At 37.6% G+C, this 20,916-nt stretch overlaps 1 protein-coding gene and 1 long non-coding RNA gene across 9 annotated transcripts in view; one reads left to right on the top strand and one right to left on the bottom strand.

The window, feature by feature from the left end:
- Window positions 1-20,916, bottom strand: part of LOC309654491 (endophilin-A3) — a 661,335-nt gene that overhangs the window by 236,780 nt on the left and 403,639 nt on the right. For all 8 annotated transcript variants that reach the window (XR_014260293.1, XM_082448506.1, XM_082448508.1 and 5 more), the window contains one exon: window positions 4,679-4,724. Coding sequence is in view for 7 of the 8 variants with exons in the window: in XM_082448506.1 (XP_082304632.1) it covers window positions 4,679-4,724 (46 nt within the window). In the remaining variant the exon portion in view is untranslated. The remainder of the gene's footprint in view (window positions 1-4,678; window positions 4,725-20,916) is intronic.
- LOC309654607 overlaps window positions 1-20,916 on the top strand; it is a 535,162-nt gene that overhangs the window by 148,900 nt on the left and 365,346 nt on the right. The window lies entirely within an intron of this gene.

Genomic DNA, 20,916 nt, shown 5'->3' with positions numbered 1-20,916 from the left:
CTCAGGGAGGGAAGTGTGGTCCTCGTTTCCTGGTCATGCCTCCCACTCTGCCACGTGAAGCACGGGTTCCTGCATACCACGAGTGGAATTTCTTTGTCTATGAGCTCTGAATGCACGTCCCTAACACATCCAGACTCCGTAACAAAAGAACTTTCAATCGTTCCTTGAATGCCTGGAACCTGCTTTTTTCCCAGGTTCCCTGTCTTCTGCTTTTTTTTCCCTGTCTTCCGCTGACGTGGGCAGAGGTCAGAAATGTAGCTGTCAGGGTCGTCGAGCCAGATCCTCCCCTGTGTTGGGGATCCCTCCTGGGCTGCTGGAGCGGAAGGCCCAGGGGCATGGAGGACATCATTTCAGTTGCCTCTGCCTTCAGCTCCCTCCCTGCCCTCCTCTGACCTTTGTCTTTGGCCAGCTGTGAATATTCAGAAGGCCCTTCCTACTGTTCTTGGGGTTGAAGTTTCTATAATGGTATCGGAAAGTGTAATGTTCCTCCAATTACCTCTGCAATTCATGTGCTCCTGGGCTGTTAGAAGCGACCTTGCTGCTGTCTGGGTGTCATGTCATTATCTGACAAAGCTCGAGACCTCTTCACACTTCTTTCCAAGAAGCATGATGGTGTAGCAGAGTGATCAAGGGCACACACTTCCAAGGAGCCTGGAACCTGACTGCCTGGGATTAGATTCAGCTCTGTGACCCTGTGCAGGTTACCTAAATTTCCTTCTCTGTAAAAGTGGAGACAAAAATAACACCTACTTTGTAGGGATTATGAGGATTAAATTTATTTATTCATGCAAAGGCACTCAGAACAATGCCTAGCATTTAAGAAGTACTTAATAACTCTGAGCTATTATTGTTGCTATTAATATCATTACTGATCTTGGTTAGGGGTTAGAAAGCTGATACACATGTGACAAACTCCATGGTCCAGTCCGGAGGCTGAGAGCCTGAGCCTTCAAATAATCATGTGGAGGAACAGAAGAATTAGCAACCTCGGGAATAGGATTGAATGTCAGGTCTCTGGTGCTCACCGGCGGTGACTTCTGCTTCTCCGTAAAGCACACTTCACCTCCCTATGTGGTCATTGATGGTGACATCCCTTGGATGGGAATGGGAGACCTTGCACTCCCATCAGATGGGACGCTCAGGTCCCCAGAAGTATAAGTGTGAGCATCTTTGAATCACGAAGCAAGTTTCCCTCAAAAGAGTGCCTGACCTGGGAATCACTAAAGGCAGCTTCCTTCGAAAGAGTGGGTGATGAGCCCCATCCCCAGGGAAAGGGGAGCCACTGACTAGTGAACGAGCATGGCCCATCTTCAGTGAGGCCATTGGAAGGCAGGGAGAAGCAACAGCAGGACTCACAACTCAGTTCTCTCTCCACTTGAGATAGGCTGCAGAATAGTTCCCTCTCCTGCTCTCTGGAGTCCTTGGGGTGATGAGAGATGAAGATTTCAAGAGTCTAAATCCCTAACTAATAAAGCAGGAAGCATCTCCAGTAATTATATGTAAAAAAAGAAAAAACAAGATGTGACCATATTCATACACTGAGTTCACTGTGGTTACATCCACTTAAGGCGCTTGACGCCCTTGAAACGTTTCTCTGTTATATTCCACGGAATATACCTGTATAATCACTCCTGTAAAGGAACAGACTTCTTACAGATCATGGACACTGCAGCTGGGACTGCCTTTATCCACATCTGGTCTACAGTAGGGCTTGAGTATCACGGCTGCAGACACTTGGCACGTGGAGATGGAGGGGTGCCCTGAACACTACAGATGTGAAAGACCACAGGGCTCCCTTATTTCCCTGTAAGGAATTTTGTTGGAAACTCTGCACTTGCAATGGCAAGCATAGAAATTAATGTCATTTTCTTATGAAATCTCTCTACGGACTCTCTTAGGATTCCAACTCTGAGAAATAGAAAAGGGCGAAATTTACACTGCTGTCCTCCCCCACTAGCTCCCACCTCCTAAGCATCTATTTCTCACCAGCCTGGAGGTTTTAAAGGTTTCTGCAGACTCCTCTGAGGGACCATCAATTAGAGACCATGTGTACTCCCAAGACCTTCGGAGCCTCAGGGGCATGAGATCTTCACTCAAGCTCACCAAAGTTCTAACCACTGCAACTAATATGCACCAATTTTAGTAGATTACATTCTTTCTCTACATTGCATGGCACAACACTCCTAGACCCTTATATAACACTTGTGTTGAAAAGAGCTGCCTTTTGGAAACTAGCTAGAGCAGTCACACACACACACACACACACACACACACACACAGAGAGAGAGAGAGAGAGAGAGAAAGAGAGGGAGAGAAACCCTAGAATGAAATCTCAGAATGGAACTAGCTAGAGCAGTCTCTCTCTCTCTCTCTCTCTCTCTCTCTCACACACACACACACACACACACGAGAGAGAGAGACAGAGAGAGAGAGAGAGAGAGAGAAACCCTAGAATGAAATCTCAGAATGTAATATCTTGATCTGGACATTTAAAATGAATTCTCCTAGATAGCTTCACAGAGTATTCCTTGATAGCATATTGTTGTGAAATTTATTCTGGAATGACTGCAAGGAATTTGCCAGACCAATTTGTCTGAGAAGCCGAGCTATCCCACTGTGTTAATCAGAATAATGCACCCTCTGCAAAGATGGTCACAACCTAATCCCTAGGACCTGCGAATAGGTTACCTTACATGGCAAAAGGGGCTTTGCCCAAAGCATCCTTTGACTAAGGTTAAGGACCCTGAGGGGGGAGATTATCCTGGATTATCCAGGTGGGCGAACCTTGCTCAGCTGTGATCACAGGCAGATGTGACTACATAAAAATGGACAGAGAGATGCAATGTTGCTGGCTTTGAAGTTGGAAAAAGGGGCCACAAGCCAAGGAATGTGGGCAGCCTCTAGAAACTGGAAAAGACAAAGAAATGGATTCTTCCCTAGAGACTCCAGAAGGAATGCAGCCCTGCCAACACCTTAATTTTAGCCCAGTGAGACCCGTATCAGAATTCTGACCTCCAAAACTGTAAGATAATAAAAAATTTGTATTGCTGTAAGCCAAGTTTGTGGTAATGTGTTGCAGCAGCAATTTAAAAATAAAATGTACCCAGGCAAAAGGTAGTAGATGGAAACGTCTTGTGTGTAAAACCCTGAAGCTGCTAATACATCCACGTGCTGGTGTAAGAATGAATGCTAGGGGACTTCCCTGGCGGTCCAGTGGTTAAGACTCTGCACTTCCAATGCTGGGGGCACGGGTTCAATCCCTGGTCGGTGAACTAAGATCCCACATGCTGTGCGGTGAGGCCAAAAATAAATAAACAAAATTAATTAATTTAATTTAAAAAAAAAAAAGAATGAATGCTAGACTCTGCTTGTACCTAAATGCCAGCCTGTGTCTGTGCTCGGTCAACCTCTCTCCCTCCTTCATCCCCACCTGGATTCCAGCTCATTTAATTGTGCACCCACGTGCATGTGTATCTCTCGATTCCTCAAGTCCATCCTGTCACAGGACATGTGAAACCTATTTGCCTTGTCTCCCAAAATCCCTCCTAGGACATAGTGGACACAAATCTGGCTACCTCAGGGCTGGGTGATATTGGATTTTGAGTGCCCTATAAATAAGCACGATTTTTCCCACCAAAGTTTGAGAGAGAAACATTTCTGCTTCGCCACTGATTAAAATAGACTGAAAACGTGGCTTGAGCTCCACAGACAAAAGGTCCTGCTAACACTGCCTATTCTCCACTCCCCAAGTCTAGAGCTTGAGGCTGTCCAACGAGGAAAAGTTTGGGTCCATAGAACAGAAATGCTTACCCAGGACTGCTGTCTCACACTGGCCCAGGACAGAGAAGGAACACAGATGGGCAGTCCCTCCAGTAAGTGAAACATTTAAAATAAATGATATAGCTAATTGAGAAAAATTGATTTTTTAATAAAAAACCTAAATCTCACTTAGATCTTCAGATTTTCAGAATTTCCTTTGAATTCCTGTCATTTTGATTCAGGTATACATCACAAACAACCGAAATGTTTTACGTGGAAAATAGGATTGGTGCTTTCTGACATTTTATCTTGCATTGCACGTTTGTATATTTGAATTTTAGTTTTTGTTTGTGTTGATCACTGTAGAATGAGAGCAAGGTTTACAAACCCTTCCTCAGGTGTGGTTTTCTTGAGTCACCTACAGTACTCCTTAACACATTTTGCAGGGAGCGGGACAGGTGTTTTGGAGCAGGAGAAACAGCACTAGACAAGTTCAAGTCTGTACGCTTCCTATGCGGCCTTCGGAAAATAATTTCACCTCCCTCGGCCCCAGTCCCCTCATGTGAAATAAAGAAATAACCACACCTCATATGATAACATCTCGGAGACAGTTGTGAGGGTCAGGTGAAATCCTACACATAGAGCATTTTGAACTTTGAAGGCATTTACAAGTATTATGTATTGTTTCTGTGAATTCAGAAATTATTAAATGCTTACCAAATTAGATCATACATGTGAAGTGGCCTAAAAAGGTAGTATAAATGGCAGGTATGAGATATACAAAACCTGTTGTCAATTAAATGAATATTCAAATTTTCCACAATGAGTACCAAGAGGCCATTAGCTTTACGGTACATAGTAACTTCAAACATGAACATATTTTATGGGATTATATATTTTTATTACATACAGAACTTACATGATTGCTGCATGTCTTGTATCGAATATTCTGCCCTTCACAATTCCTGAGGAAAAAAAGAAAATAAGGATTTCATGGAAGTTGCAAGCAGGAAAAAAAAAAACAAGTGAAAACGAGGCACACGTAAAACTTTTATTAGTGCCCATTACCTCAAAGATTCAAAGTTTAGATTCTAAGAAATAACTTTCAAGGATCAGGAGGCCATAAAGTCTCATGGAAGTGTCACATTAAATACAGTGAATTCTTTAGTTAAATTAATGTAATAATATTACTTAAGCACAGTTTTTACCCCAGGGTCTATATAACCACTGAAATTAATGTATACTGTGTGTGTGTGTAATGTGTGCATATATGTTTTCTTTTTCTATGAAAAAGAAGATAAAGCTACAGGCAGAAGTATTTGTGTAGCACGTCCCTGTAGGGGAATTTCTCTTCCTTCCTCACTGAGGTCACCAAGTTAGCTGGGCCCTCTATAACCTCCCTCTCTAATCAGTACAATGGTCTCTGTCAGAAATTTGCCTGAGGCAATGCTTATATTTTACTTCAGCCACCAGCCTTATTAAACAAATGCTACAAAATAGTGTTGGGGTGGATTTCTTAGGACACCGATCCTCTAGGATCTGAAGTCATATACGCATGTATGTATATGCTTGAGAATCCTCCAGGGATGACCACACACTATCCTTCCCTCCAACCACTTGCTTTGGGACCCAGCCACTCATCTTCCAGGCAAGCTTTACTTTTGGATGTTTGGAATTCCATCTGGCAGGTCCTTTCCTCAGTGCAGTGCTTGCTGCTCTGTATTTTACATTAACTCCTTAAAGATAATTCATCTGTGAATGGGATCTTTCCCAGTTTTTCCATGGAGTTATGTTTTTACCCTTTATGTGTCCCTGGTCAATTCAATGGCAAATCTGGAGCAAGAAAAGCTAAACACAGGCTTAACTCGCCATCTTGAATTAAAAGTCAAGTGTTAATTTGTTTTAGAATAGTTAGTCCTGGAAGAAGAGAACTTTTTTTTTTTGGCTGTGTTGGGTCTTCATTGCTGCGTGCGGGCTTTCTCTAGTTGTGGCGAGTGGGGGCTACTCTTTGTTGCTGTGCACGGGCTTCTCATTGCGTTGGCTTCTCTTGTTGCAGAGCATGGGCTCTAGGCGCGAAGGCTTCAGCAGTTGTGGTGCTCGGGCTCAGTAGTTGTGGCTCGCGGGCTCTAGAGCGCAGGCTCAGTAGTTGTGGTGCATGGGCTTAGTTGCTCCGTGGCATGTGAGATCTTCCCAGACCAGGGCTCAAACCTGTGTCCCCTGCATTGGCAGGCTGATTCTTAACCACTGTGCCACCAGGGAAGTCCCTGGAAGAAAAGAACTTTTAAAAAGTGGATCCAAAGAGATCCTCTTTTGCTGGTGTGATTTAAATATGAGCCTATATGAAATGGCTGAACAAGTCTATTTCAGCAGCATATAACTCACTGCACATACCTTCTGACGATTCTATTTTTTATCAATTACAAAAAGAGTAAGTGAAGACAACTAATGTGCCAAGAAGTATAAAGGAGGAAAACCAAGCATTAAAAATCCCATCATTGGGACTTCCCTGGTGGTCCAGTGGTTAAGAATCCGTCTTGCAATGCAAAGGACACCAGTTTGATCCCTGGTCGGGGACCTGAGACCCCACATGCCTCTGGTCAACTAAGCCTGAGTGCCGCAACTACTGAGCCTGCTTGCTCTGGAGCCCATGCGACCGTGGCAACTAATGAGCCTGCATGCCACGACTAGAGAGAAGGCCACGCACCACAACAAAGAGCCCATAAGCCGCAACAAAAGATGCTGCATGCCACAACTAAGACCCGACGCAGCCAATTAATAAATAAATAAATATTTTAAAAATCCCATCCTCAAGACCTTTACCCTTAATAATCTGGCATTTCATCTTCCAGAGTTTCTGCCCTGATTTATTTACAGTTGTGAAATCATACAGCCCATTCAACTTCGTATTCATTTTAATCTAATATTATAGCCTTTTCCCATTTTATTAATAATTCCTTGGAAAAAAATTGTTTAATGAGTACATAATAGTCCATAATACAGACATTACTTTTTTTGTAGTTTTGAATTTGAATTTTTTTAATTGTGGTAAAATACACGTAACATAAAATTTACCATCCTAACCATTTTTAAGTATACTCTTCAGGATTTTAAGTATATTCACATTGTTCTACAGACATTACCTTTTGTGGGTATTCGTGCTGCCTCCTCTTTTTCCCTACTTTTAAAATTTACATACATTAAAATTCACTTTTTGGGGGTGCACAATTTCATGCGTTTTCACAAAGCCATACAACGGTGTAAGCACTACCACAATCAACATGTGGAACAGCTCCATCACCCCATAAATGCCCTCAGATTGCTCCCTTGTAGTCAACTTCTCTCCATCCTCAGCCTCTGGCAACCACTGATTTGTTTTCTGCCCCATTAATTTTGCCTTTTCCAGAATGCCATGTAAACGGAATCATACAGGGTATAGTTTTTTGAGACTGACTCCTTTCACTTAACATAATACATATGAAATCCACCCATGCTGTTGCATGTATCCATAGTTTGCTCCTTTTTAATTGCTGAATAGTATTCCACTGTGTGTATGTACAACAGTTTATTTACCCATTCACCAACTGGATATTTGGGTTGTTTCCAGCTTTTAGCAATTATGAACTAGAATGTTGTAAACATTCTACATTCATACAGGTTTTGTAAACATTTGTAAACAGGTTTGTAAACATTCATACAGGTTTTGTGTGAACATAACTTTTCATTTCTCTTGGGCAAATACTAAGAGGTAGGATTGCTGAGTCTGCTTACTTTATATGATAATCCTTTGCTAAACATCTTCATGCTTTCATTTTTGTTCACATTTAGGATACATATCTAGAAATGGATAACAAATGTCATTCCTTTTATCTTATGATTTCTTCATGTATGCGTTTTTAACTCTTGGTTGGCTCAGTATTATTTGATTGGTTGTTTTTTCAAGAAGGGTAAATGTCTCCCATATTATTACTAAACTTTGTATTTCACATAGGAAAGGCAATGAAGCAAGATATATTACTTTTTTCATGTTCCTTTTTCCTCAAAACTGTAGACACGTTTCATTTACCTTTGACATTTAGACTCACAGAAGAGAAGTCTGATTTTTATTCTTTTGTACATGTGTTTTATTTTCCTGCCTGGAAGCATACAGTGTTTTGTTTTGTTACTATTTGAAGTAAAAATTATAGTCAGGGTGTACCTAGTTGTGTGTTTATTTTCATTGATTTTGACTAAAAATGGTTGGTCTTTTTGACTAGAATACTCAAGGTCTTTACTTGCAGTGCTGCGTATTACTCTCAGATTATAATTTTGATTACTGCTCTTGTTCCAAGAATATCTGTAATTCTTAAGTTAGAGTTCCCTTTCTCTGCTCTTATTATTTCCTTATTGATCTATGATTTTCTCTAATATACATCTCATTTGTTTGACCTTCTCTTATACTTCCAAGAAATCTCCTACAGATATCCCTCCACATGATTGATTTTCTCTTTCCTGTAGTGATTATTTTGTGTTTTATTGTCTGGTATGCTTTTTTTTTTTTCGGCCACGCCACGCAGCTTGTGGGATCTCAGTTCCCTGACCAGGGACTGAACCTGCGCCATGGCAGTGAAAGTGAAAGCCCAGAATCCTAACCACTAGGCCACCAAGGAACTCTCCACTGATACACTTTTTGATACTGCTTTTTCTTTCTTTGCAATCCTTCTTTTTAAATTTATTTATTTATTTATTTTTGGCTGTGTTGGGTCTTCGTTTCTGTGCGAGGGCTTTCTCCAGCTGTGGCGAGCAGGGGCCACTCTTCATTGCGGTGCGCGGGCCTCTCACTGTCGCGGCCTCTCCCGTTGCAGAGCACAGGCTCCAGATGCGCAGGCTCAGTAGTTGTGGCTCACGGGCTTCGTTGCTCCGCGGCATGTGGGATCTTCCCAGACCAGGGCTCGAACCCGTGTCCCCTGCATTGGCAGGCAGATTCTTAACCGCTGCGCCACCAGGGAAGCCCTTTGCAATCCTTCTTAAACTCACCCTTCTCCATCCACATCTCATACCATCCTCACCTTACTTTCTGCTCCAATTGCATCACGTACCTCAGTCTCTTCATATCTGTTTTCTGGGAGGTGCAGTCCCTAATGGGATTTAGAAAGTATACAGGAGAAAGGTATTTTGGAGTGAAAAGAACAGCACTACGGCTGCCTCCAAAAGCATTACCTAAATGATACTTAAATTTCTGAACTGGAATACAGACAAAGTGTCCAATTAGTTGCCTCCTTTTAATATAGTTCTCTTGACTTGTAGTTTAGAACACCTTCCTAGATTATTGCAATAGTCTGACCCAGTCTTAGTATTTTCTAACACTGTATATTTCCATCTTTGTGACTCATCAGAGGTATAGGACTTTGAAATTTATTAAACTCTCAGCCAGGCTACATTAAATTTTAAATATTCCAGAAGCACCAAACTGGGAGTCTGGCAGGAAAAATTTATTAGGGTGGAGAAGTCTCTCTCTTGGTCAAAAGGATATGACTCCATTCTCCTGGGAAACAACAGCTATGCCAGTGGACAAGGTCATTTACTTACATGACTTATTTCATTGTGCTTATTATGTGTGGATAAAAGAAGAAAATAAATTACAGAAAAAGTGAAAGGGTAATTTGAAGTACTCTGCTTTTTTTGGAAAAGCCCCAATTGAGGAAAGCAGCTAATAGATTAGGGAAGTGATAACCAAAATCTTCTTGTATTATGCTGACTTATAACCCTAAAAAGCTTTTGATTCCAATTTCATGGGGGCAGGTAAATTACAAAAAACATGGCTTAAGAGAGTATTTGAATTGATCTAAATACTGGAATACAAAAACTGTGGAAACTTACAAAGAATGACATTTTCTTTAAAAGTGTATTAGAACTTCAGAAATAATTTTTCAAATGCATTTTTAGTAATTGTTTAATTTTAGTTATTTAAATGTAAAACAAAACCAATTTTGAAAAATTTAACACTAAGAGAAAAGAACATATTTGCTGATGACAGCTTGTGTCTCAGGCCTGCCGTGTAGACCATATGGTCGTGGTCTACACCCCACTGCCATCTGCTATGTCCTAATTGTGAGGCACTAACTTGCATCTTGAGTGTTGGGCCTGAAAATCTAAACCTAAAATGTAAGTATATCTCTACTAAAAATGCCACTACAACTGCAGCAAAGTGATATGAAAAAAGGAGCATTTCATTTCATGAATTCTCAAAATATAAAGTACCATTTTGGACTCATTCCTTCTCCAATGACTTCTTATGGTGAACCTACTCTGCACTAGGATGTGGATATAAAGATGCAGTAGGATTATCTCTCAATTCCCTTAATAAGTCAGCAGTAAGGTTTTTATTTAACCCAACCATCTGGTGGACATTTTTCATATTCTACTTCATTTTGTCCAACCTAACACACACTGAACCCACTGACTGGCCTCTACTGATGTGGAATGCTTTGGTTACAATTTAGTGTGAAAATGAATGGCCACTTTATGAAACAGGCATAAAATGAAATGCAAGTTATTTTAAAGTTAAGGACACTGGAGTCCTAATTCCCCAAGCAGGAACCTGCCAGCTTATTCTGGAAATAATTCCTTTGGCTCAAAGCAACTGAGCTGCAGAAATATTACTTCCAAGTTTTTAATTCCATTCTAATTATTATTTGCAAGAGCTAATGGTTATCGGAAGTATATGAAAATTCAAGAACATCATTTCACAATTATGTATTTTCTATCCATTACAACATTCATAACACCCTGAATTGAAGATTTTTGAAGCCATAAATTTATGAATATATAAAAAACATATGTTGATTCCACATGAGGATACATTAAAAACATTAATAAAATTTCCCTGGAGTTTATAGCAGTATAATTTATTGCATTCATCTGCTGATATACTGACTCAAATACTAGTGTCTTAAAAATTAAGAAGCATGTATTCTGAAGCATAGAAATATATTAATTTTTTAAAATAGCAGTTAACTTAAACCTGTCTTTCCCATGGTTGGCACTTGACTAGAATATCAAATTGCAAATTTCTGCGAGAGAAAGAGACATTCTGGCTGGCATATGGTTTACAGTGCAAAAGAACTGAGTGTGTATTTAAATGTAATCAAATTCTGAAATAACTTTATCCACAAAGAAATAAATGAGCAAAATAGCCACACTCACCCCCTTTCCTAAATCGTAAATTTAAAGGGGCACACTGATAAAAAGAGAAGGCATTGAAAGGCCTTCTAAAGCTTTGGGAGAGCTTTTTGTCTGGTTTTTATGTAACCACCTCCACATACCTCTTCCAAGAAAAATCGACCACAAAAGCTCAATATTTATGAAGAATTTAATGAGTCTCTAAAGCTGTTCAAGGATAAGGAGACCTGATAAGCTTTCCAAGGGAAGTAGGTTTCCTTCTTAAAAATCACAGAGTACTTCCAAAATTACAGTGCAACGTCTCAATATGGGAGTGGGTATGTAAGGTTTGGGGCTGCCTAAAAGGTGGGGAGCAGGAAAGACAGAATTATTAACAACCCTACTGCCTTTCCTCTGAAGTAATCTAATTTAATTTTTATGCAGAGAAATAACGTTACTGTCCCTGTTTCTTATCAGAATCATGGAAAGAGTGGTTGCACCACAGGCCTGGCCTTATGCCAGGAACCAAGCTGGAGAACAAATACTGCCTCACCGTACACTTTTCTTAATGTACATACCTCAGAACACACTATTCCCTCATTTAATTTTTTTCTTATATTTGGTTTAAGATCTTCCCTAGTTTCAGATATGTATTCAAACTAGATGAGCTCAGAGAGCAAGCAAAAATTTGGAGATTCCCAGGCCTAAAGGTAAATTTTAAAATATAGGTTAAGATGTGTACATAAATAGACTAAAGAATACTGCATAAGTCCTAAAAAATGAAAAAGTCAAGAAAGTACTACTTCAGGAATGGTGACTCGAAACACAGTAGCGATATTTAGGATAGAGCTGTTTTGGGGGTTCCTACAATTATTTTATTATGAAATGTTTTAAGTCCAAAAAAAGGTCAGGAGAATGATGCAAACGCATGTATACACCAGTGAGAGTCATCATTTCTTGAAAGTTTTCTTCAGATTTATTTTTAGGACATGTGTCATTACAAATATGGTGGGAGCCCCCTGCCAAACCTCCTCAATCTTATTGCCCTGCCTCCCTCCCTTTGGTTAGAGGTAACTAAGTAAATGGTATCATAATTTACATAACCTTTCACAGCTTGATTTTTTTTTTTGTCCCAACACTATGTTTTTGAAAATATCCATGTTGATAGACGCATCTCTAATTCATTCATTTTTATGGCTCTAGAGTAATCCAATTTATAAATATAGCTCAATTTATCAATTCTTTCTATTTTTTATTGATCAATTTTCCTAAAAGTCTATGAAGATTTAGGTTGGTTCTGCAATGAGCAATCTTATACAATCACCTAGGGTACATTTGCACACGTTTCTCTGGGATATATACCCTAGTCGGACTGTTCTGTTGTGGGCATTTACAGCTTCACTAGTACCAGATAATGACAAACTGCCCTTTAAAGCGGGAATACCAATTTTCACCCCCATTAGTAGCACAGAAAAGTTCTTGTTTTTACACATCTAGGGCAATATTTGGCATTTTTAAACTTTAGAAAGTTTCCCAGTCTGAAGAATATGAAATATCTCACTTTGTATTTTCTGCATTTTTTTTTGTTAATGAGGTTAATATTTTCATTGTTTTTTGACTATGCAGTTTCCCCTTCTGTGAATTTCCTGTTCATATCCTTTCCCCATTCTTCTACTAGTTTGCTTTGCTTTTGTTTTATTGTATTTAAATATCTCAGACACTAATCCCTTATTGGTTATATTCATTATCAAGATTTTCTCCCATTCTATGCTCTTCTTTTGGTTTATAGTATATATTTTTACAATACAAAGCCTGCTTAAACTTATAAATATTTTCCTTCCCAACTTATGCTCTTTTGTCTTAGTTAAGGAATAATTCACTACCCAGAGATCATACAGATATTCTCCTATATATTCTTCTCCTAAATGTTTTCAAGATTTGCTTTTCATAAGTAGATTTTAATCCACCTGGAATTTATTCTTTAATAGATTGACATTTTCTAATATTTTTCCTTTGGATATTAATAATCATATTTGAACCTCATGTATTGAATATTCATCTTTTCTCCACCATTTTTTAAATTGTGGTATAATTGGCATATAACATTAGATTAGTTTCAGGTGTAATTACACAAATTTTTCTTACACAAATTTTTCATGACATCTTGAAATCCTACATATGCATGTTTCTGTTTCTGGGCTCTTGATTTTGCTACATTGGCCTATTTGTGCCCATCCTACTACTATAGTTGAATTTTTTTTTTAATGTTAGTGTTTGGGCAAGTCTTTTGTTCTCCTTCAAAATTGTTTTTATTATCTTTGCACTTCCATATGACTCTTGAAATTACATTTAATTTAAATATAATTTAGGAGAAACTGGCATTTTTATGATATTGAGGCTTCCTAATATGAACATATTATATATCTCCATTTATTTAGGTGAGCTTTTAAATATTTCATAAAGGCCTTGTATATCTTTTATTGAATTTATTACAAGGTACCTTATATTTTTTAAGTAGCAAAAACGGTGTCCTTTTGAAATTTGCTTTCTTACTAGTTTTTCCTACTGTGTAAGAATATAGTTGTTATTTGTGCACTAACTTTGTTTCCAATAATCTTAATGAATTCTTTCATTAGTCCTATTATTTTATGTGTAGATACTCTTGGATATTCTGTCTAGACAATCAGGTAGTCTATGAATAATGAGAGTTTTGTTTCTTCCTTTCTAATCGTTATACTTTGTATTTCTTTTTCTTGCCTTATTATACTGACTAGGACCTCATGTACAATAATGAATATAAACAATGACAGTAACCATTCTTATCTCATATCTAATGTTAAAGAAAATGCAGTAACATTCTATAGACTAAGAGAGTACATCTCTATTCCTAGTGTGAGAAGATTTTTCATTTCAATTATGAATGTGTTCATTTTATCAAATGCCACTTTTGCATCGATTTAGATAACTGTATGACTTTTCTCTCTTAAATATTCCATGCTGTGTCTGCTGGTGCTTATTCATTGCAAATATTTCCATGTGTATTATCTATTTTAGATTGCAAGCTTATCATAAGCAGGGCTCTATTGACAGGGATAGGAATCCTATACAGCCTGGCTTGCTGATCTGTCTCTCCATATCTTTTTACTACTGCAGTAACCTCAGGCTGTCAAGGGTAACAAGACTACTTTTCATATTAATTTCTCACCTCAAGGCTTCCACAATCAAATGGGATATAAACATCCAACTCAATATATACAACCTATGTAGATCAATATGCATGCACCTCAAATTCTTGGGAGAGTAGGTCCATTGTTCCAAAGTGGAAAATTTTTTTCATTTAATGTTGAGACCAAGATATTTAAATTCCCTATGTCGGTGTATGGCTTTTATTTTTTTCCAGTTCATCTGTTTAGTAAGTATATAGACCTCAACAGTCCTGTCTTTAAATTAGGGCTGGAATTCCTATACTGTGCCTCATATACACACAAGACTTGATCTCCTGTGACTGTGAAGGAATTAAAACTCAAAAGCCTGAGTTCTAGAAACCAGTAAATCCCATCTCCATCCCCAGAGTAGGCACAAAATCAGTTATGCACTTACTGGTCTGGCCCTCAGTTTCCTCTCTGTTTTTTGGCTCTGTAGATATCATTTAATTTCTTGTATGTTCAACTTTACTGTTTTTTTATTAAGACAATTTTTTTAGAACAGTTTTAAGTTCACAGCAAAATTGAGGGGAAAGCACTGATATTTCCCATATATCACCTGCCCTCACACATGCATAGCTTCCCCCATTATCCACATTCCCCACCAGAGTGGTGCCTTTGCTACAACTGGTGAACCTACATTGACACATCCTAATCACCCCAAGTTCATAGTTTACATTAGGGTCCATGCTTGGAGTTGGATATTCCATGGGTTTGAACAAATGTATGACACGTGTCCATCATTATGGTATCATACAGAGTATTTTCACTGCCCTAAATATCCTCTGTATTCCATCTACTCATCACCCCCACCCCCAACCCTTAACCCCTGGCAACCACTGATCTTTTTACTGTCTTCATAGTTTTGCCTTTTCAAGAATGTCATATAGTTGGAATCATATAGTATGCAGCCTTTTCAGATTGGCTTCTTTCACTTAGTAATAAGCATTTAAATTTTCTCCATGTCTTTTTATGGCTTGATAGACCATGTCTTTTTAGTGTTGAATAACATTCCATTGTCTAGATGTACATTTTATTTATCCATTCACCTTACCGAAGGACATCTTGGTTGCTTACAAGTTTGGCAATTATGAATAAGGTTGCTATAAACATCTGTGTGCAGGTCTTTGTGTGGACATAAGTTTTTAACTACCTTGGGCAAACACCAAGGAGCATGAACACTCACTCATATTGTTAAGAGTATGTTTAGTTTTGTAAGAAACCGTCTTACTGTTTTCCAAAGTAGCTGTACCATTTTGCATTCCCACTAGCAATGTATGAGAGTTCCTGTTATTCCACACCCTCACCAGCATTTGCTGTGGTCAGTGTTCCAGATTTTGACCATTCCAATGGGTGTATAGTGGTCTCTCGTTATTTTAATTTGCAGTTACCTGATGACGGATGATGTGGAGCATCTTTTCATGTGCTTATTTGCCATCTACATATCTTCTTTGGTGAGGTGTCCATTAAGGTCTTTGCCCAATTTTTTAATTGGGTTGTTTGTTTTCTTATTGTTGAGTTTTACAAGTTCTTTGTATATTTTGGATAACAGTCCTTTATCAAATATGTCTTTTGCAAATATTTTCCCCCAGTCTATGGCTTGTCTTCTCATTCTCTTGACATTATCTTTTGCAGAATAGAAGTTTTTAATTTTAATGAAGTTGGCTTATCAATTATTTTATTCATGGATCATGCCTTTGGTGTTGCATCTAAAAAGTCACTGCCATACCTAAGGTCATCTAAGGTTTTCTCCTAGGTTATCTTCTAGGAGTTTTATTGTTTTGTGTTTTGCATTTAGTTCTTTTATATATTTTGAGTTAGTGTAAGGTTTGTGTCCACATTCAGTTTTTTGCATATGGATGTCCAGTAGTTTTAGCACCATTTGTTGAAGAGACTATCTTTGCTCCATTGTATTGCCTTTGCTCCTTTGTCAAAGATCAGTTGACTACATTTATGGAGGTCTATTTCTGGGCTCTCTATTCTGTTTCATTGATCCATTTGTCTATCCCTTCAAGAATAATACACTGTCTTGATTACTGTACCTTTATAGTAAGTCTTGAAGTCGAGTAGTTTTAGTCCTCTGACTATTCTCCTTCAATATTGCATGGACTATGCTGGGTCTTTTGCCCCTCCACATAAACTTTAGAATCAGTTTGCTGTTATCCACAAAATATTATGCTGGGATTTCGACCGAGATTCCATTGGATCTAAAGATCAAGTTGGGAGAAACTGACATCTTGACCATATTTAGCCTTCCTATCCATGAAAATGGAATATCTCTCCATTCAACTTTACCTAAAAAAGATTAATGTCCTATTTTACCTGGCCTTTCTAGGTGTTTTTTTTAAATAAATTAAATACTTTATTTTAAAATAATTGTAAATCACATTGATTTGTAAGATAATGAAAAGAAATCCTATGACCCTGTTTCCCCAAATGGTAACATCTTGCAAAACTATGTTACAGTAACACAACCGGGATATTTACATTAAAACAGTCAGAACACAGAACACTTCTATTACCCCAAAGATCCCTCAAGTTGCCTCTTATAGTCATACCTTCTTTCCAACCACCCCCAACTCTTCCTTAATATCAGGCAATTACTGATCTGTTCTCCATTTCTATAATTTTTGCCATTTTAATAATATTATATAAATGGTATCATATGGTACATAACCTTTGGAGAATGGCTTTTTGTACCTCAGCATAATTCTCAGAGATTCATCCAGGTCATTGCCTGCATCAATGGTTCATTTCTTTTTACTGCTGTGTAGTAGTCCATGGTATGGATATACTATAGTTTGTTTAACTAGTCACCCACTAAAGGGCATCTGGGTTGTTTCCATTTTTTGGATATTATGAGTAAAGCTGCTAAAAACATTCAGGTTTTCATGGGAAAACAAGTCTTCATTTCTCTGGGATAAATGCCCAGGAGTACAACTGCTGGGTTGTATGGTAGTTACATGTTTATTTTTTTAAGAAACTGCCTGTGGCTGTACTATTTTACATTCTCACCACCAGTGTATGAGTGATCCAGTTTCCCTGCATTCTTGCCAGAATTTCATGCTGTCACTTAAAAAAAAAAAAAGGTATTCTGATAGGTATGTAATAAATAATGTCTGATTGTGGCTTTAATTTGCATTTCCCTAACAGCTAGTGATAATAAGCACATTTTCATGTACTTATTTGACATCTGTGTATCCTCTTTGGTGAAATATCTGTTCAGGTCTTTTGTTCATTTTCTAATTGGATTGGTTTTTTTTTAATTGTTAATTTTTTAAAGTCCTTAATATAGATCCTAGTCCTTTATCAGATATGTGGTTTGCAAATATTTTCTCCCACTGATCTAGGTGCCATTACCACCAATACCACAGTTGTGATTACTGTAGCTGTATAAGTCTTGATATCAGGTAGACTGATTCCTTCTACTCTATTTTTTTTCAGAATTGTTTTAGGTATTATGTGGCTTAGCCTTTCCATATAAATTTTAGAATAATCTTGTTTAATCTACATAAAAAAATCTTGCTAGAATTTTGAGTGAAATAAATCTATAAATCAATTTGAGCCCAGCTTTCTTCCCCACTTGGTTCCTAGAATATTGGAATCAGAGGATCTTTGTCTGAGAAATCAGAGCAGCCCAAAATAAAATACCTAAAAACATCATCAGGCAATGAGATAGACCAGCCACATCTCCTTAAAATTAAGCTGGCAACTCTTTTCCTTAAACATGAACAACAACAACAACAAAACAAAACAAAACAAAATAAGGTTCACCAGAAATCTTCAAAAGGTCTCTAACATGAAATATAGTGACAAAAACAAAACAGAAAACAGTAATTTGGAAAGAATTGAGACTATGCAGGGAGAAGAAAACTCCCCCCAACCCTGCCCCACAAAAATCTTTTTATATGCTCAGAGATAAAAGAGAAGATACTGCATCTGAGAATCAGGGACAGACTGCTTTTTAAAAAAAAATAATTCAAGGAACAAAAAATATATAAGAAGAGAATAGAGAAAGAGGAAAAAAGAGAGAGATAAAATACTTAGAGAATTGCAAAATAAGTTTAGGCAAATCTCCCAGAAAGTAGGGCAAATGGGCAAAGAGAGGAAAACAGTAAGTCTAATATCTGAATAATATAAACATCTTTTAAAAAATAATCAACAAAAATTAAAACTTTAAAAAAATATCTTCATCAAAAGTCTATATTCTCCAACATAGCTTTCAATATTCTTCATAAAATTATGCATACTTACCTATCCCACAGACCGATACTGTAGTCAAGCAGGCTTTTTTAATCAGTCTTGGGATTTATTAATTCATTCATCTATTTATTTATGGAATAAAATATACTAAATTTCCTCTACACATCAGTAGTAATGTTGGACACAGAATAAAGAGAAGAAAGACACCATCTATGCCACCTAAAATGTTTTTTCAATTGTGGAAATAGAAAAATAAAAAAACAACACAATGAAATAAACGCTCTGATAAAAGTATGTTCACAAGATCCTATAGAAACACAGAAGAACTGCACCTAACCTAGTAAATGGTAGAAACTGCCAACAAATGCTTTAAGGAAGAAATGGAGAGTCAAAGGACTTTCCAAGGTCAACTATGTGTTGTTAACAACCAAAAGGAAAAAAAGGATGCTTTAGGCAGAAATAAGAGCATTGGCAAAAGATGTGAAGTGATAGGTGAGAACACATTCACTTATTTACTCATTCAATTAACAATGTGTGGGTCCTAATCATATGTTAGATGTTAGACCTTAGAGTGGTGAAGTAAATGTCCCTTCCCTAAAAGGAGTATAAAAATAAGAAGCACAAAAGAGGAACATCAAATTCAGACCAAGATGTCAAGACAAGTTTCCTAAATGAGGATGACCTTGAAGAATAAGTAAGAATTAACCAGATATCACAGTAAAAAAAGACACAAAAGTATATGTGATAAGATGCAGATGATTAAGACAATAGGTGCACAAAGAAGGGCCAGGTTTAAAATGAAGGAAAGAAGGTAAGGTAACAAATACACCACAGTAGCATTTTGAAACATCATTAGAAAATAAATCAGAGAAAAATTCAAGTGGCAAGGATCTTGAAAAGCACTCTTAAACACACAGGAAAATAAACAACAGATGAAAGTGACTAGAGTAAAAGTAGAAGACAAACAAATAACAAGTGTTCATGAAGAAGAGGACAGAACAAAGAGGCAAGAACCAACAGTAAATGATACAATAGAAGAAAATTTTTCTACAATAAAGAAAGATCTAAATCTGTACAACAAAAGTGGCCACCATGTGCCAAGGAAAAATCAATGAAAAGAGACTGATAGCTAGATGCAACATTGTAAAACTCCTGAGGGAAAAATACAGCCTTCTATAGGTAGCCAGGCAGATCAAATAGGGTATCTACCAAAGAAGACAAAAAAATTAAGCCAGCTTGAGAGGTCTGTGAGCAACACTGTATACCAAACTTTATGGAAAAAGAACTTCTGAGTCTTGAGAGGGAAAATTTGTGTCTCGGGAATTTTATACCCAAATAAGCCACTCACTGTGTATGTGTGAAGTCAAGAGAAAGACATTTTCAGGTGTATTATATAAGGACTCATAAAGTATAAGACCCACAACTTTTTCCTGAAATTAAGAAGGCTATAAAGTCCTGCTGCTTGAAGTGTGGTCCATGGACAAGCAGCATTGACATTACCTGGGGATTCGTTAGAAATGAAAGATCCTGGATCCCACTCCAGACCTGCTGAATCAAAGTTTATATTTTAACAAGATCCCTAGGTGATTCATATGTGCATTAAAATTCCAGAAGCACAGCTCAAAACATATCCCTGCCAACAAAGTGATGATTCAGAATTAAGAACTGAAAATATTGACAATGAACACTGAAATAATGTATGCACACAAACACAATTAAGTTTCAACGATAGTTTGAAATATGATTATGAAAGAAAAGATATAAAGGGAATAAATGGTGCCAAGAAACTGAGTATAAGATCCCAGATTATAATAACAAAGCCCCAAAGAGTAGGAATGAAGAAGAAAAGCATAAAATACGCATCGGCTTACAAATAGAAATCAAAAGAAACTAGCATTTTATTATTGGCATTGACAGTTATAAAGCAATTATTAAAGTATGGCTTTCAAACATCTTAAATTTAATCATCAGTAATATAAAAACAGGATATATATATATATTTCCAAATTACCAGAGGTAAAATTTCAGCAAAAAAAAAAAAAGCATAAAAGAAAAGAGAGAATGAAAGATTTTAAATAGTGATGGTTAGCCAAGCACATATATTGAACTCTTTCTCCCTTACAAATGCCTAGTGAAATGATCAGCAAAGTATATTAATAGGTCAACAACTCTCCATCATAGCTGGAAATTCATACAGGCTATACACAAGCCAGAAACTTCAACATGCATGTGAACAAGACTAAATTAAAAGATGGTATACAAATATATTATTCACTACACACAAAAGAGAAGGCTGCCTTTGAAGTAAGTGGAACAGATCCACAGGAGAACCCACCAATACTCACTAAATCAAATTGACAGATGATGTAGCCAGAACTCCTGGCAATCAATGCCGTGGGAGTGGCTAGTATAAGACAAAAATGTAGATGCATATAAGATCCAACTGGATAGGGGGCCATGTGAAACACTCAGTGCCTGTATGGGCTGGGGTACTCTGGAAGGGTTAAGGGAAGTGTAGGTACTGCAGAGACCATCTCCAAATAAAGGAAAGCCACAAAAATTCATTAGCAGAAAGGCAATGTTCCTTCCCACAAATGCCTTCCACTGCAGCTTC

Source organism: Balaenoptera physalus (genome assembly GCF_965194825.1).
Source record: "Balaenoptera physalus genome assembly, chromosome: 2".
In the NCBI taxonomy this organism is placed as follows: domain Eukaryota; kingdom Metazoa; phylum Chordata; class Mammalia; order Artiodactyla; family Balaenopteridae; genus Balaenoptera; species Balaenoptera physalus.
The sequence above is the reverse complement of the archived record's forward strand: the minus strand, read 5'-3'. Positions and strand labels throughout refer to the sequence as shown.